This window comes from Cebus imitator, unplaced genomic scaffold (assembly GCF_001604975.1).
Source record: "Cebus imitator isolate Cc_AM_T3 unplaced genomic scaffold, Cebus_imitator-1.0 Scaffold107, whole genome shotgun sequence".
NCBI classification, from domain to species: Eukaryota; Metazoa; Chordata; class Mammalia; order Primates; family Cebidae; genus Cebus; species Cebus imitator.
Window position 1 is genome coordinate 6,589,873 of NW_016107422.1, and position 17,943 is coordinate 6,607,815.

The 17,943-nt window shown below is 44.3% G+C and overlaps 1 protein-coding gene across 1 annotated transcript in view; it reads left to right on the forward strand.

Annotated features, from left to right (window-relative positions):
* ADAM12 (ADAM metallopeptidase domain 12) overlaps positions 1-17,943 on the forward strand; it is a 368,998-nt gene that overhangs the window by 272,419 nt on the left and 78,636 nt on the right. Inside the window, exons 9-11 of the mRNA XM_017537897.2 lie at positions 4,547-4,716; positions 7,620-7,704; positions 11,658-11,806. Coding sequence (XP_017393386.1) covers positions 4,547-4,716; positions 7,620-7,704; positions 11,658-11,806 — 404 coding nt within the window. The remainder of the gene's footprint in view (positions 1-4,546; positions 4,717-7,619; positions 7,705-11,657; positions 11,807-17,943) is intronic.

A 17,943-nucleotide genomic window follows, 5' to 3' on the forward strand; every position in this document is an offset into this window, starting at 1 on the left:
TTGATGTGTTTTCAGTAGTTACTCTTTGCAGATTCAACTTCATCCCAAAGTCCAGGTGCAGGAGAATCCTGGTGAAAGGCGAGTGCTGGCAGGGGATGAAGGGTGTGTCTTAGAGGAGACATCAAAGACAGCACAGCTGTTAGAACTGGGCCTCGGTCTCGGCTGGGCATTAGAAGCCCTGCGGGGAGTTTGGTTATTTGTTTATATGTTTACTTTTTGAAATGTTGATTCCCATACCTCGGGCCAGGGATTCTGATTTGATTGACTGGGGGGCCGAGGTGGGACTGAGACACACTGGCCTAGAGGGCGGAAGGCTTAGGAGCCTGAGCTGGGAGCACAGGTGCCACTCCAAGGTGAGCGAGTTGAACCGTTGCCCGGAAGGCTTCAGGCTGTCCTCAGACTGTCTGACAGGGAGAAAGCACGCGTTCTTCTTAGACCTCGGAAGCAAAAGGAAATGATGAACTCTATTAAACCCAAACTGGAAATTCCTGAAGCCCCATTTTAAAAAGGGATGTGTTTGGGTCCTCTGTGTTTATATTTCTTCCCATTTATTCCAGGTTATATCTTGCTTCAGTTTGTAAAACCAAAAATGAGCAATTGGGGGTTTGTTAATAACTTGCACTGGTAATTAAAGAACACCGTGTCTTGGCAAAGTCCTAACGGACGCCATGGAGTTTGCCAGTCTGGCTGTTCTTGTGTTTCTGGCAGGGAGAGAGCCGATTTGCTGAGCACACGGCTACCTCTGGCCCTGGCATCCCTGTCCATGCCCAGCAGACTCCAAAGGCCTTGGAGGAGATACCCAGGCTCCCTGGGAGACTTGCTGCTTCCAAGTCTATTAACAGACGACTCCCAGCTCTGTTATGCAATTCTCTAAATTTCAGTTTTTCAACTCTGTCAGTGGACATGTCTCAGCCCAGAAAACAATGACTGTGCCAGTGGCAGTTCCCTCATTTGCTGAAGTCTTGGCTGTCCTGGACTATTCTAAATTAACAACTGCTGGCTGCGTGGAAAGGGAGGACATCTCAGCCTAGAAGACAGAGGAGTGGTTTAGTGATGAAGGTGAAGTTTTGGAATGTTCAGGAAATCCCCCGTAAGTGAAACACAGAAGGCTTGTCTGGCACTCATGCTTCTAGGCCAGACGCTGGGTTTTCCCACGGTCCTCATTACATTGCTGCAGGAGCCTGGGGAGTGCACCTGCCGATGGAGCTATTGTGGGGTTTGCATCTTTCACTCTCACCTCTGATTGGTTCTCCTTATTCATTAGGAAGTTAGTGTCAGCTGCAAATTCAGTCACCTGCTTCTGAAAGGACTCATCTCCTATGTGTTTAATTTCTTTTCTTTCTTCTTCTTCTTTTTTCTTTTTTGAGACAGAGTCTCACTGTATCCCCAAGGGTGGAGCACAGTGGTGTGATCTCAGCTTACTGCAACCTCCACCTCCCAGGTTCAAGCAATTCTCCTGCTTCAGCCTCCGGAATAGCTAGAATTACAGGTGCCTACCACCATGCCTGGCTAATTTTTGTATTTTTAGTAGAGATGTGGTTTCACCACATTTGAGGCTGGCCTCAAGGATCTGACCTCAAGTGATCAGCCCACCTGAGCCTCCCAAAGTGCTGGGATTACAGGCATGAGCTACCAGACCCAGCCTCTGTGTATTTAATTTCTTAGAATATTTTCACTCATGTGACAGATTTCTTCCCCTCCTGTCCCAAACCAGTTGCCTGAAGGATGCAAGCTCCCTCATTGGACCCCAGGGGATTCCACCTCACTGCTCCTTCCCAAAAGCCTCCAGTGCAGCATCCCAGGACTTCTATGGGCACCACTGCTTGGCAGTTCACTGTATTGGAGTTAACTGAACTAATAGATTAGTATGCCATGCCTTAAGTCCCTGGTGACCTCTGAGCATTTGGGTGGCAAGGACAAGGACATTCTAATCTTTGCTTTCTCTGCCACTGCCAGACCCAGCCCACAGCAAGAGGCAAGCAAATATTTGTTGCTGTTTTGTAAACAGGTGAATTGCTTCAGTTGGGTCTCTGACTGTGCCCACATGTGTCCTGGGCTTTGTAAGTCAGGCAGGCAGCTGCCAAGCTCCATTTGTACGGCAGAGGCCCATGAGCTTCTCTCCAGGCCTGGGGTCACAGTGGGCCATCATGGAAGGGAGTCTTAGCACTCACAGAAGAGGGCAGTGTGACCTGGTGGTTTCAAACATGAGTGTCAGGGTTAGCTGGCCTGTGTTCCCACCGCAGCCATGCAGTCGAAATCTTAAGTCACCTGGCTTCGCCAAGCCTGCGTGCCTTTGGCTATAAAATGGAAATAATAATAATTCTTAACTCACAGAGTTGTTTTCAGGATTAAGCCACAGCACAGAAACCACCATGGCATCGTGCCTGGGATACAGTGATGCTCACTAAACATTAGCAATGCTGGCTGTTATTAGGAAGAATCAAAAGGAACCCGTCAGCAGCCCTGGAAAGAACTTTCAGAGCAGGCAGTAAAGGCATCGTGTATGATGACTTGATGTGAGTTTAGAATATATGACAGTCCAACAATGGCACCAATTTTGGAGAGGGGAGGTTGTCTGTTGTATTATTACTAAGTGAGAAATCAGTTCTAAGGATGTGGCTGAGAGGCCTAGTGGGTAGAAATGTAAAACCCATCATTAGCGTGAAAAGCCCCTTGATTAGGAAACAGCAAACCTAGCACTGAGAAATGATGACAATTAGCCTTTGCAAACCTCCATATAGTGCTCCTGGGAGGCAAACCTAGTGTCCCCTTCCCAGAAGACAACCCTGAGCCCACGCAAGGTGTCTGACCCCAAGGACACCTCCTAGCAAGCCGGTGTAAGCATCAGCATTGGATCACCTCCATTGCTGCTTTCTGATCACCGTTACCTTTGCCTACAATAGAGCTCAAAATGTAATCCCTCGATGGACAGCAGCCAAACACGTACATTCAGAGTTCCTGAGCGGGCCAGGAACTTATTTTTGCCAGGGAAGCCTGGGCTGGGAGTGTGCAAGCAGATAGTGTGGGCCGTGCAATTCCTGATTGAAAACAAACTGTTGGGCTGTGTTGTAACTGTCTCATTAACTCATTAATGTCATGTCTGTAATTGTGATCTGTTTGAAACCAAGTTGGACAAATGCAATCAGTGTATATTCTGTGATGCAGCTTGTACCCAGTCATGTCTTCTGCTATCCCAGTGCTCACCAGATGACTGTGGGGACCAGCAAGGGAAAAGATGAGCTCGCCTTATGTGGGTTAGAATCTAGGATCAGATGTTCAGCTTTGAGGAGCATTTTGTACTTTAGTTCACCGTGTTAGAATGGTGCTTAACTAGCAAATACAGAACTTCTGTAAGTTTTGTTACTCATTGGCCAGATGCTTCTAGCAACTGAGAATAGGGCCTGCTCTCATCTGGTGCTTGGCTTTGGCTGTTATCACTAGCCACCCTTTTCTCCTTGGCTATCTGGGGTTTCAGAAGATGAGGGCTTTCTCCCTGTCTGCTGTCTCATATACCAGGGGCATTGAAAGATTTGACAGCCAACCAGGTGATACCATGTCCTCGCCCCGTCAACCATGAACACAAAGCCATCTTTTTGTTTACGTGATGCGTATGAGGACAATGGGCAGGTCATACCTCTATGCTGACCACTCATCCGGGCCCTCTGAGCTCCTATGAGACAAAGCCATCCCGTAGCCCCAGAAGAGTAGCCTCTGACCCAGGACTACCTGCCTGTAGGTGTAGTCAGGTATGGGCTGTAAGCTGAAGTCAGAAATGCCCAAAGGTGTTGGGGGCCACAGGAGGGTGAGAATTCTTGCTTTCAGTGGTTTGCCTGATGCTTTGTTTCACAAGCCCATAAAAGAGGATCTTCACTTAACATATTTCCATCACAGTGTTGGTGAGTTAACTTCTGGCTATGGGGAGGAGAAGGGTAGTCATTAATGTTCCTGAAGAAGGGCCCTGTGTATGCCTTTATTATTCTGAAAGATACTGACTTCTTCATTTAATTACTTCCCTCTAGGTTGATTATAGGCGACAGAATATGATAGTGTTGGCCAAGGCTGAGATTTTGCTGAAAAATTAATAGAGATTCATTTTCAGTAACTCATAGGCAGAATGTTTTGCTCAAAGTGAACAAGATATTGTCCTTGGCAGAAGTGTCTGAAAGATCCTAATTCACTTATTGTCTCACTCGCAGTGGATATTAACTAGCCGTCTTTAGCTGTAATATACATCTGTATGTACATTTTAAATCACTGATGAATCATTTGAAATGTGAGCTTCCATACAAATGGGGGTAGACAGTGCAAAAGCTAATAACTTTAGCATCTAATTGGTCAGCCTTCGAGAACCTAGTTAACACATCACTTTGCATTAGGCACTGCAAATATTTCTTAAATTCCAACGCCACAGAAACCAAAGAGCACAGGGATATTTTTCTCACCTGCGTCAGTGAACCTCAACCAACGCAAATCTGTTCTAATTTTCATTTTGAGTTTTCATTAATGTGATCCCAACTCCAATGCCAGTTCTGCCTGTTTCGCCCAGTTTTACAGACCACTGAACATTCGGGTCGTGTTGGTCGGCATGGAAGTATGGAATGACGTCGACAAATGCTCCATAAGTCAGGACCCATTCAGCAGCCTCCATGAGTTTCTGGACTGGAGGAAGATGAAGCTTCTACCTCGCAAATCCCATGACAACGCACAGCTTATCAGGTAGGGAGTTCCATCTCCTTCTGCTTAAAAAGAGTCCCATCGACAAAGCCCTTAGTTTCACGTGCACAGCCCCAGAGCTGCCACCTTTCTGCAGAGCACACTGCCATGTACAAGGGGGCTTCTCAGCTCACACCAGTGGGGAGATGTCACCCTCACCTGGAACTGAAGGTCTGTTAGGAAAGTGTCCCTCTGGGGCTGGGCGCGTTGGCTCATGCCTGTAATCCCAGCACTTTGAGAGACCGAGGCGGGCAGATCACGAGGTCAGGAGATCGAGACCATCCTGGCCAACATGTTGAAACCCCATCTCTACTAAAAATATAAAAATAAGCTGGGTATGGTGGCTTGTGCCTGTAATCCCAGCTACTTGGGAGGCTGAGGCAGGAAAATCGCTTGAACCAGGGAGTCGGAGGTTGCAGTGAGCCAAGATTGTGCCATTGCACTCCAGCCGGGTGACAGAGTGAGACTCCATCTCAAAAAATAAAAATAAAGGAAAGTGTCCCTCTGAACACGCTGGGAAACCTGTCCCTCTACAGAATTCTCATTTCCTTCTTCCAGAACCTGGACATTTTCCTCTATACCAATTTTTCTGACTTTAGCCATGATGTAAATTTGTCCTGAGTAGCCTGTTTCTAAAGGCTCATCATTGTTAGTGGAAAATGTGTGTTGACAAGACCTCAGGACAATACTTTAAGTGAATATTGTCAGATTCCTGGAGGGAAAAAAGACTTCACTCCTCCTCCTCTTTTGGCTGTTACTCTTTGGTTTTCTAGATCAGAGGACACCAATAGTATAGCACATTAACCTTGTGTTCCCTCTTTAAATCAATATGCATCGAGTACCTGTTACGGACTGAACACAATGGTGGCCAACACTGGAAATCTCCCAGCTCTCAGCAGTCTCCACGCTGCTAAGAGAGACAAGAATAAAGAGGAAAATGTCACGTGATGAACTTGAAGATGATAAACTAAGGGAAAGCATAGTTCTATTATAACACAAAAATTGGTGGGATGTTACAGATACCTTCTTCATACTTTTTAAAAAAGGAAGAATTTTTTTTTCTTTTTTTTTGAGACAGAGTCTCACACTGTCACCCAGGCTGGAGTGCAATGGTGAGATCTTGGCTCACTGCAACCTCTGTCTCCCAGGTTCAAGCGATTCTCCTGCCTCAGCCTCCCAAGTAGCTGAGATAGGCACCTGTCACCATGCCCAGCTAATTTTTTGTATGTTTAGTAGAGATGGGGTTTCACCATGTTGGCCAGGCTGGTCTTGAACTCCTGACCCCATGATTTGCCGTCCTCTGCCTCCCAAAGTGTTGGGTTACAGGTGTGAACCACCGCACCTGGCCCAAAAAAGGAACAATCTTATATCAGTCTAAATTAATATGAAGTAGATGTTTCTAGAAGCAACAAATTTTTATTTAAATCTTTAAACACTTTGTGCGACTTTCTTTTGTTGTCATGTGACATATCACAGAAATGAAAGCTTCTGGGACAGCGACTCTTTCCTTTGAGAAACCCAGTGTAGCTATTGAACATTTGTGGAAAGTTAAAAAGTACCAGTCCTATCCCATTGTCACTTTAGAAAATGCCTACATCTGAACTGAGGCTGCTGGCAGTCCTTAATGATTTACTTTGGCCATTTTCACAGGGTCCCCTACCCCCGCCTTTGAGTGTTTGTGTTTGCTTCACATTTTATGCATTGATTAGTCCTGAACTACTAAAAGTATATTTTATATATTTTGAGTCATAGTGTTTTGATATTTTTCCCAAATGGAGTCTGTCCAACTTGAACATCTGGAAATAAATTATCATCTTATATAACCTTATTATTTATATACATGTATAATTGTATCTGTTCATATAGTCTATATAGATGTAAATAAGGACTGAAATTTCTACTACTGTAAATATTAGTGGGATAGGTGGATAGAGAGGGAAGGAGAGAGGGAGGGAAGGAGGGAGGGAGAAGGAGAGAGAGAAAGAGAGGGAAGGAAGAAGGGAGGGAAGAAGGGGGGGAGGGAAGGAGGGGGAGAGGGAGGGAGGGAGGGAGGGAGAAGGTTTTTTATACACTTATCACCTTCTGTTCAATTGACCGTAGCTAAAATATCTAACTTTTCAAACAACGTATCTGTATACATACATGGCCAAGATAGCATTGGTAAGTCATTTGACTCCTTTAAAGGAAATTCAACAAACACAGTGTTTTGTTTTTCATGCTTGAGGTTGGAATTAACAGCATCTGTGTTCAACAAGTCCTTCGTGTCATTAGATCCATGATTAGGTTAAGATTCCAGACAGGACGACTGCATTGAAGCCATGAAGTCCCCTTGCAGAAGGCTCCTCCCTTGGTGCCAAGGCTTTGTGGGTGCTCACCTGTTCTACACTAGCTCCAGGATTGATCATTTTCCTGCCAGTTTCAATTTTGCAAGCTATCTTAGCAGGACGTTTTGTAGGAGTTTGGGTTTCTGGCAGAATTGTAGTAAGTTACCCAGGAAAGCAGTTAAGCTACAGTGAAAATCTAGTAAACCATCTAATGCATTTCTTTTAGTTAACAGTGGTTCTCGGTGACTATTTTCAGCCTTTCCCTCAGCAAACACTGTTTAGATGGAGCAGCTTCCGACAGCCATTAGGAAATAGGCAGGATACAACTCATAAGTACAGTGTAATAACTAGTTGTTGTTTGAGTCTTGAAAACAAAACTCCAAAAACATGATGGAACCAGGATATAACTGCAGAAATAAAATTTTCAGGAAAAAAAAGATAAAATCACATGTGAATATATCCTCATGTTGCTATTCTTATTTTTGCATATTTTATTGTAGGAATGTCCAACAAAATTTTTAAATATGAGAGAATGCCCCCATTCTAATTTGATTAAAGAAAGTCCTCTCTTTTATTTCCTAGTGGGGTTTATTTCCAAGGAACCACCATCGGCATGGCCCCGATCATGAGCATGTGCACGGCGGAACAGTCTGGGGGAGTTGTCATGGTAAGCCAAGGGCATCAGGAGCTGGTTCCCCTTAGTAATGATTCCCCAGGAAGTCACTACTTTGATCAGACTTTGTGAAGATAGATCCTTTCCTTTAATGCTTTTTAGATTTAACTCTATTTTTACTGTAGCTGTATTTAGAATTTTTTATATCCCACAGTATTTGAGGGACTGTTTAAAGGCAAATTGCGCACAGGAAATGCAGGCGTGTAAAATAGCTCAGCAAAGGCAAGGCTACCTCTCTTTTGGAGAAACATTTTCAACTGGGACTTTCCAAACCAGGAATTCCTCCCAGCACTGGGGTGAGCCAGGGCATTGGGGTCACCCTGGTCATGCAGCTGCTGGGACGCCCTGCAGTCTCACCAGACGTTCTCATTTGAATGGTTTTCTGATGGTTCTGTCTCCAAGCCCAATGGCCCAAAGTCTGAGGTTTTTAGCTTTTTACCACTGCAAATGCTTTACATACCTTCTGGCCAGTGTACAATTTGTCTTTAAAATAACCTTATTCTTGGAAGTCAGAAACCCAGGTTTATTGCTTTACGAGGATCATTTTGTCATATATGGGCTATATATGTTTGTGAAAGGAATTAAAATGGGAAGACTGTTAGGGGCTTGTTATGAATGTAGGAGGGAGGTAGCTTTGATAGGCTTGCCCAACAGGGAGCTTGTGCGCCACTTCATCCGATAATTAAAGGAGAGGTTTTCACCCTATGCTGTCCCTGCTCTGAAAATTTAGTGTCTCCTGTGCACCAGACCTCAGACAGGGAGTATCCTCAGAGACCATTCTTCCATTTCCATTAAACAAACAGAACCCTGCCCTCCCAAGAAACTGTGAGTTCCTCCACGTTTTTTAAACAGAGCGTGTGTGCATGTTCAGTTGTATTACAGGGTGGAAGGAGTTATGTTCTGCTGACGATTACTTTCTCTCCACATACTGCCTAATCAAATCTTCTTCATGAATATACAGAACCAATGTTTCCCTCTTCTCTGGGTGCAGAGATTGGTAATTCATGTAAGCCTGCACTAAGGTCAAAGGGATTGCCCCCACTTACTAGATTTCTGGCTTGAGCAAGTGACTCCCTTGTTTTCTGTGGACCTGGATGCCCTGCATGTGATCTCCACCATGGCAGTCCTTGGCAAATTTGGTTTTTGTTGATGCCAGGTTCATTTCAGGTCAGATCCCAACTGTATTTTTACAGAGCAACTGTAAATTTTTAAGACGGAATGATTTTCTGTTTCATGGTTCCATGGCCAGTTGCTACTGACTTTACCACTTAAAGTTGGCATAAATATTTTTGTAGAGCTGAAACTCAATTCTTCATAGGCATGGGAAGCTCTGCTGCTGTGCGGAGCTGAAATGCGCCTATAACCCGTCTCACTAGAGTAAGTGGCCTTCTTCAGGTTATGTCCCTTACTCCGTTTCCATACAAGCATTTTATCAAAATTCCTTCTTTAAAAGGATACCGGGAAGCCTATTTTTAAAAAGGATGTATGAAAATGAAAGTGGGAAATAGAAGCAAATTATATGCAATGCTGTAAGAATCAAGTGAAGATCAAAGTTAATTATCAGGAAATACGTTTTAGAAATTTGACAGCAGTTAACATCATACTTAGACACATTACTTATGCGTTCCACATATAAGAGAAACAGCAGGTAGGATAAAAGTACCTCGGCACCTTTGATTTCTATAAAATTCATGAAATCAGCAAGATCAACATCTTGACCAGAACTGTAGGTTCTAGACTCACTTTCTTCTCCTGCGTCTCTAAAGCCACATTCACAGGTGTCATATGTGACTGTGCTTCATTCAAGGACTCACAAATCTAAGAGGAAGGAAGCAATGCAGCCAGACAGCAGGGATCCTCATAAAATTGAAAATGGGATTGTAGTGCCATTTCTCTATTTTTCAAAATAGAGCAATTCATTAATTTTAGTAACTTAAAGTCATTCCTTTACATTGAACTGGCCTAAAACAGCCTTAGTTTGGAAATAATATTAATAGCATGAATAAAGAGATTTTTTTTTCTTACTACAAATATAAACTGTTTATTAAGGTCTCTTAAGAGACATTCTGTTTATAATCACTGATGCATGAAAGAATGTAACATAATCTGGCAACTAAAAACCAAGATATTCAATGATACAAAAGAATCAGAGTGAGAATATTTTTTAAGGATGAAGTCCTTGAATTTTGTGCCAGAGCCTGCTAACTTCAGCCCGCATGTCCTTAGAGCGACTACATTCTCTTCACCGGTGTGTTATTTTTGAGAACCGATTTCCTGAAACATATTTGTAAAGCTTCCTACAACAGGAAGCTCTAAAATCTAAACAAAGTAATTCATTAGGAATTTCATCTACTCCAATAATATCTTGGTTTCTTGACATGCCATTGTTTTCTTAGACTGAAGGCTAGTTGTAAACACTGTAAACAAACCCACAGGCCTTTCACATGCACACTTCTCTCCAGAAGCCTCACACAGACTGTCCATATCAGTGTGCTCTCTGAAATACAGCACCACACCTGTTTTAGTCCATTTTCTGTTGCTTCTAACAGAATACTTGAAACTGGGTAATTTATAAAGAAAGGGAATTTATCTCTTACAGTTACAGAGGCTGAGAAGTTCAGCGTAGAGGGACACATCTGAGAGGGCCTTCCTGCAGGTGAGGACTCTCTGCAGAGTCCCAAGGCAGTGCGGGGCATCACATGGCGAGGGGCTGCACGTGCTAGCTCAGGTCTCTCTCCTTCTTATCAAGCCACTGGTCCTACTCTCCTGATAACCCATTAATGTGTTAACCTATTAGTCCATTAATCTGTGAATGAGTTAATATAAGGGCAGGGTCCTCCTGACTAATCACTTCTTAGAGGCCCCATGTCCAATACTGCCATATTGGGGATTAAGTTTCAGCATGCGTTTTGGAGGGAACAAGCATTCAAACAGTAGAAGCACTGTTTCTTGGAAGCCTCTAGGAAAACCTCTTATCTCTTTCCTAAGTAGCACAAAGCAAGATTCAAGCAAGGTTCTTTCCTTTCTCCATGGGATATAGACCTTTTCAGAAATGCTGTATATAGGCACTCTTTCTGTAGATCATGTACGCTAATTAACTAACTTCTGTTTGTAAAAGTTAAGTAACTATATTCTTAGTTAATTTCTAGTATCTATTTGAGCCAAGCCATCCAGGCACTCCACTAAGTTAGGGGTAGCCAAGTAGTGCTTGCTGAATGGAGAAGCCGCCTTCCACATTCAAGCAAAAGGTTAATGAACCCCCAACCACAAGAGTCAGAGAATCGGGACACCTCATATTTCCAAAGTGTGCCTGGCAACACAAAGGGCCAACAAGAATAAGACATAACCGGATTATGCTTTTAAATGAATGGCTCTTCAAACAGATGACTCGATGTGGTCAGATTTATTGTGAAGTGTTGTGAATTTTCCAACTCTCCTCCCCGACCAAGCACACAGGAAGAGGCAGGCTCAATGACAGCCTCTCAGGGCTCATTTGGAATGTCACAACGCATGCTTGTGCCTTTCAACTTCATATCAGCATCATCTCAATCAAGGGTAAAATGATACTTCTGTTGCCCATGAAGGAATGAGCTTTTCCTAGGATGCAGGATGCCTTTTTGCTTCATTCAATGGAAGAGTTGTGGAGCAATTGTAGGAAGCAGGATGGACACCCTGCCTTGAAGATGTCCTATAAAAACAGAAAGAAACACACATGTATACGTGAGGCATACAGACATTCCTCAGCAGAAAGGGCCCCCAAATTGGCTCAATGAAATGTCAAATTATCTATTTTTAAGTTTAAATGATAGCATTTTACCTTAGTCCCTTATAGGGAATTAGATTAAGTCAAGTGTTAATGAAAGGTATATGTCTGTGGGGAGGGAGGCCTGGGACATAAGGACAAGAAGATAGGAATTATACACCTGTGCTTTTGTGTTTTCTTTGAGGACCATTCAGACAGTCCCCTTGGTGCAGCCGTAACCCTGGCACACGAGCTGGGCCACAATTTTGGGATGAATCATGACACACTGGAAAGGGGCTGTAGCTGTCAAACAGCGGCTAAGAAAGGAGGCTGCATCATGAATCCTTCTACCGGGCAAGTACCATCACTTCCATCCGCTTTGAGAGTGTGTACAGCTTGAAGTGTGTGTTGGGAACCAGATGAGTCAAAGTTTCCCTGGTTTTCTGGTCAGAGCACCCAGGGAAGTTTCCAAAAAGGAATTCCTTCCCAAGTAGCAAGAGTGGCTTGTGTTACTCTGGAGAGCCATGGACAGCCAGACGGCAATGCTACGTGGTGTGAGGGTTGACCTTTTCCTTGAGGAGTGGTTGGGATGGATGCTGTCTGTGTTTAGACATTGCAAATTATCTTCCTGTCCTGGCAAGTGTTTTTTATTTGAGCCTATGGCTCCAGCTGCCAGGGAGTCCCAGGAACCAGTCATCTGAAAGCCTGGGCAGAGGTGAGATGGGCCACATGTCTTTAGAAGGTGCTGGGTAGAAGGTATTTATTTCCCTGGGGTTGGCCCGAGGGTGCTTCTGAAGTGTGTTAGTAACTTGGAGGTTTGTAGTGTCTCTGCCTCTGACATCACGTCACCTTAACCAGATCTTAGAGGCTTAAATGAAATGATTTCTCTGCTTTGGTAAATTATGTTGCTCTTCCTTATTTAATGCTTTCCTGAGACTCCAGACTTGGTTCAACCAGAAAAGAGCAAGAAAGTTTCATTATTTGGAGTGTTCCAATGATGTGGAAGCAGATGCAACATGGAATGATCAGAGATTCAGATGTGTTCTTACATCTCTAAAGGGCTTATCCCAAACTAGAACTTTGTGCTAGTTTAAGAAGATTCTCATTAGTAAGGGGAAACGTGTGCTGGGCACAATGCTTTCTTCTTTATTATACCTTGAAACTTTATAAACACTTTCATGGAACATTCCAGCCACGCTTGCTCTCTGGGTTTCCCAAAAGGAGACACTGGGGCAAGAGGCAAGTGCTCTCAACAGCCCAAAGACTCGTCTCTGTGAAGACTTGCTGGCCAAGGGACAAGTGTGGTGTGAGGGGATACCTGCTAATGCGGTAATGCAGTTTAAAAGACCCAGTAGAGGGAGGAATTGTTAAATAATGTGTCTCCACTTTTTTAAGCAATAGCTTTCTGGGCCTCCTGGGAAACAGTTTGTAGGGCAATGAGTTGCCCTTAAAACAAGGACTGGCAGAACCACACAGCTCATCAGGATATTGTCATTTCATGTGAGCCGTCGGGAGGTATCTTCTTACAGCAAGTGACTGATTCTTTATATTCATCACCACCATTTGAGCAGAGCCTTTAGGGGCATCTTTCTGCTTGTGGTTCTCTCTTAAGCATAATTGGTTTTTTTTGAAATGGAATCTTGCTCTGTCACCCAGGCTGGAGTGCAGTGGCGTGATCTTGGCTCACTGCAACCTCCGCCTCCAGGGTTCAAGCGATTCTCCTGCCTCAGCTTCCCAAGTAGCTGGGACTAGAGGTGTGCACCACCATGCCTGGCTAATTTTCGTATATTTAGTAGAGACAGGGTTTCACCATATTGATCAGGCTGGTCTTGAATTCCTGACCTCATGATCCACCCGCCTTGGCCCCCCAGAGTGCTGGGAATACAGGCGTGAACCACTGGACCCAGCCTCTTAAGCATAATTCAAGGGAGTCACCAAGACTTTGTTGAGGAAGTTGCTCTGTGAGTGTGTAATGACAGAAACCAAGGATCTGTACACAAAGTGAAAGTATCTTAGACCAACACCAACCAATAGGAAATGAAATATTGCAAAACTCAAGAAACTAACCAGTGTGCCTCTCCACAAGGGAGGCCATCCTAAAAAGTAATATGTCCCTAGTCACTAAAGGTGTCTGAGCAGAGGCACAATAATTGTTTGCCGGACATTTGGAGCAAGGATTTCCTTCTTAGCATATAAGGTTGGGCCAAGGTCCTGTAGATGCCTTCTATTTCCAACATTTCACAAGCCCCAGTAGTGATGCTGGGCCACATGCTGGGTGACTTTCAGAGAGGGATTTGGCAGGACATGCAACTGAGTGGTCTTCGTGTTTTCTGTCTCTTGGTGAACTCATACAATAGCCATAGAAAATGCACTCTGTGTCTGATTTCCCAGATCATCAAATCAGCACAAATACATTAGCCTATGGGCCTCCATAAATGGTTCCTTATGACTAAGATCATATTGTTAATATTGTTAATGTTTTAGAATTAATGATAAACCAATGGAAGAGAGGAAAGCCTAGATCGGGAACGCTAGACTTGAAGAGATCTGGTTGTCCCAATTCAAACACCATTTTTAAGAATAATATAGGCAGATTAGTAACCCCATGGCTCTTACATTCCTCATTGGTAAGATGAGTGAGTCGGTCTTCATCCATCCATCCAACCATCCAACCATCCATCCATCTATCCATCCATCCATACAACCATCCATCCATCCATCCAACCATCCATCTATCAATCCATCCCTCCAACCATCCATCCATCCATCCAACCATCCATCCAACCATCTATCCATCCACCCTTCCACCCTTCCTTTTTCCTTTCTCTCCTTCTTTCCATCTGTCTATTCACCCACTTACTTGTTCACATAATACACAAATATTTTTGACCCCTGTGCTTGTGGGAAGGAATACATGGATGAGGAAGACTCTGCAGCTCTAAAAATTATATAAATCTGAAGGCACAATAGCAAGCTACATTTCTGGCACTCTGTATAGTTTTATACAAATCCATTTCAGTTGGAAAGTCTTTGTGGCAGTGCTGAAGAATGCAAGCCAGATTGACCCGGAGATATTCGAGCACCATAGGTAGAAATGGCATTGTTAAGAGCTCAGCAAATCATTTAAAAGCCTTTTTTTTTCCCCTTACCAGGGGTTTGCTAATAGCCTTTATTTGATTTATACCATATTAGCAATTTCTGAGTGTTCTCTTTTGCTGACCTTGTGCTTTTGTGTAAATCCTTTCTATTTGCTTCTCATTTATGATCCCACATTCCTGTCCAGAGAGTGGTGTTTTTAATTTTCTCAGATGGAAAACAACTTCCTAAGCAAGTAGGTGAATTAATCACAAAAGCCCACAGTGAGGGGGAGGTCGAGTGGCCCAGCCAACCCCCGGCCATCCATCACCCCTGGTAGAGTTTCCCCAGCTGCTCCAGTATCATCTCAAAGTGGTGTTTCTCTTACCTCATAGTGTCTCCAAGAGAGTGGGAGAATGGACTCAGTGAGATCACATGTCTGTAAATTTTAAGTCATCCCACAGAGGTGGTATTATGATTACTTAGCTTACAGAAATGTCAGAACTATCAAAAAGTTAATGGCTTTTTTCAGAATCCCTACTCATCATTGCTGGAAAGACTTCCAGTGCCCTTAGCAGTCACCCATCAGCATGTCCAGTTTCCGTGCGATGACGGCTCATTTTAAACTGGCCCACATCCAAACACCAACCCGCATCTGTCTTCCTCCTCCCCACCCCTGATGGAGGCCTAGGGATGTCAGTTAATTTCAGTCTCAGTGAATCAGTAACTGCTTTAATGATATTAACATCTCAGAATCTAAAAGAACCAAGTAACAATACATATATATATTAATAAAAGTATGTCCCTTCCTATACCTTGTTTATTATTTATCAAAACGTTCCAGAATCCTAACTCTGAAAACATTAACCAACTGCTGTCACTGACAAATGGGACCTGAGGCCTGCAAATACTAGGATAGAGTCCTATTTCAGCTTGAGTCTTGTGACTTCAGCTGCACATTGCAGGATGGTTGGAGGGGGTTCCTTATGGATTGTATCATTAATTACTGCAAGGCTTTAAGTGTGTGTGAGGGTGTGTGTTTTCTGTCTCTGAACATTTAAGACTTGTCTTGGAAATGACTCTTTGGCAAAAGCAGTATCTGGGGATTCCTGTGGGAGTTAAACTCAGTTGAGTCTATCCATTAATGAGCTTGGAGCCCTTGGTCTTAGAGAGGTGAGGGCTACATACGCTGCATTTATAGGAGTAAGAAAATTGTGAAACACTTGAACACCCCCAGGAAAGAATATTTAGCATAATAGTAAATGTCACTTCCTAGAGTAGGAAAAAAGGCAACATTAACATTCAAAAAATTACTCTTACAGATCCCCCTTTGTTTTTCAGAAAATTTTCTGTTAAATGAGAGTTGGAGGAAAAGGGCCATCTTCTCAGGCAGGGCAGGTGAATCTGCACCTGCCCCTGTTACACACTGATAGGTGTTAGGAGCACAACCGTGAACAGGACAAGCATGTTTCTTGCCCTCATGGAACTGGTGTTCTAATGAGGAAAACAACTGAAAAATGGAAAATGTAAAACTTGTAGACTGGGCCAGGTGCAGTGGCTCATGCCTGTAATCCCAGCACTTAGGGAGGCTGAGGCAGGAGGATTGCTTGCAACCAGGAGATCAAGACCAGCCTGGGCAACTTAGCAAGACCCTGTCTCTATTTAAAAAATAATAAAAATAGGGATCCAGATCCAAGATGGCCGTTTAGGAACAGCTCAGGATTGCAGCTCCCAGTGAAAGCGTGGAGGGTGAGTGGACGCCGAATTTCCAGACGGATTTTTATTGCCCACAGACCAGGAGATTCCCAGGTGGAGGAGCCCCCCGGGTCGCCAGTGCGACTGTTTTGGCCGACGCGGCCGTTTCAGTCCCCTCGGCTGTTTTGGCCCATGCAGCTGCTTTGCGGCGCCCTGGCATGGCAGTTCTCCATACAAAATACACTGATCTGGGTGCCCTTTTGGCTGGCAATTGAAGCGCTGGGAAGGCGCAGTCGCCCATTCATCTGACTAAAGGGGGGTCTGAGGCAGGGAGCCAGGCTAGGAGATTCCCAGGCAAAAACAAACAAACAAAAAAAAGGCTCCACAAATCTCAGCGCCGCTGTTTCAGTCGCCGCAGGGGAAATCACATAGACCCCTGCGCCTTTTCAACAGGCGACTGGAACACCTGGGAGAGAATTGACCGTTCAACTGGAGAGCAAAAGGCTCTGAGGCAGGGAGCCAGGTGATCAGGCTCAGCTGGTCCCACCCCCACAGAAGAATAGAAATCAGAAACTCTTTGGATTGAGAGTTTCACAGCAAGCACAGCTGAACCCGGGACGGTCCAGCTCTGTGGGGGAGGGGTGTCTGCCATTGCTGAGGCAGCCCGCCGTTGCCAAGGCAACCTGCCATTGCAGCGAGAGTCTGCCATTACAGAGGCAGGCCACCAATGCTGAGACAGTTCTAACTACACCCATATAAACAGGACCGCAGGGAAGTTCACATGACAGCTGGGTGGAGCCCACAGCAGCTCAGCAAAGCCTCTGCAGGCAGACAGTGACTAGGCTGCCTTATTGCTGCACAGGGCAGCCCTGAAAAAAAAAGAAAGGCAGCAGCACAATGGAAACTCATAAATAAAGCCCTAACTCCCTGGGACAGAGCACCTGGGGAAAACAAACGTGTTTATGAGTTCTGCTGCAGCAGACCTAAACGTACCTGCCCAGCAGCCCTGAATGAAAAATGGAGCTCACAACTCAGCACTTGAGCTCATGTAAAGGACAGACTGTCTCCTCAAGCAGCTTCTTGACCCCCATATATCCAAAGAGTCACCTCATAAAGGAGAGATCAGACTGACATTTAGCGGGTATCCTTCTGGGACAAAGATAGCAGAAAAAGAAACTGGTAGCAACCGTTACTGTTCTGCAGCTGCTGCAGGTGATCCCCAGGCAAGCAGGGCCTGGAGTGGATCTCAGCAGCCCTACAGCAGAGGGGCCAGACTGTTAGAAGGAAAACTAAGAAACAGAAATAACTTCATTATCAAAAAATTGGACGTCCACTCAGAGACCCAATCTGAAAGTCAGCAACTACAAAGACAACACGTGGATAAATCCACAAAGATGGGAAGAAACCAGTGCAAAAAGGATGAAAACACCCGAAACCAGAACACCTCTCTTCCTACAAGGGTTCACAACTCCTCACCAGCAAGGGAACAAGACTGGATGGAGAATGAGTGTGATGAAATGACAAAATCAGACTTCAGAAGGTGAGTAATAAGGAACTTCCATGAGCTAAAAGAACATGTTCTAACCCAATGCAAAGAAACTAAGAACCTTGAAAAAAGATTTGATGAAATGCTAACGAGAATGGACAAATTAGAGAGGAATATAAGTGAATTGATGGAGCTGAAAAACACAACACGAAAACTTCGTGAAGCAGGCACAAGT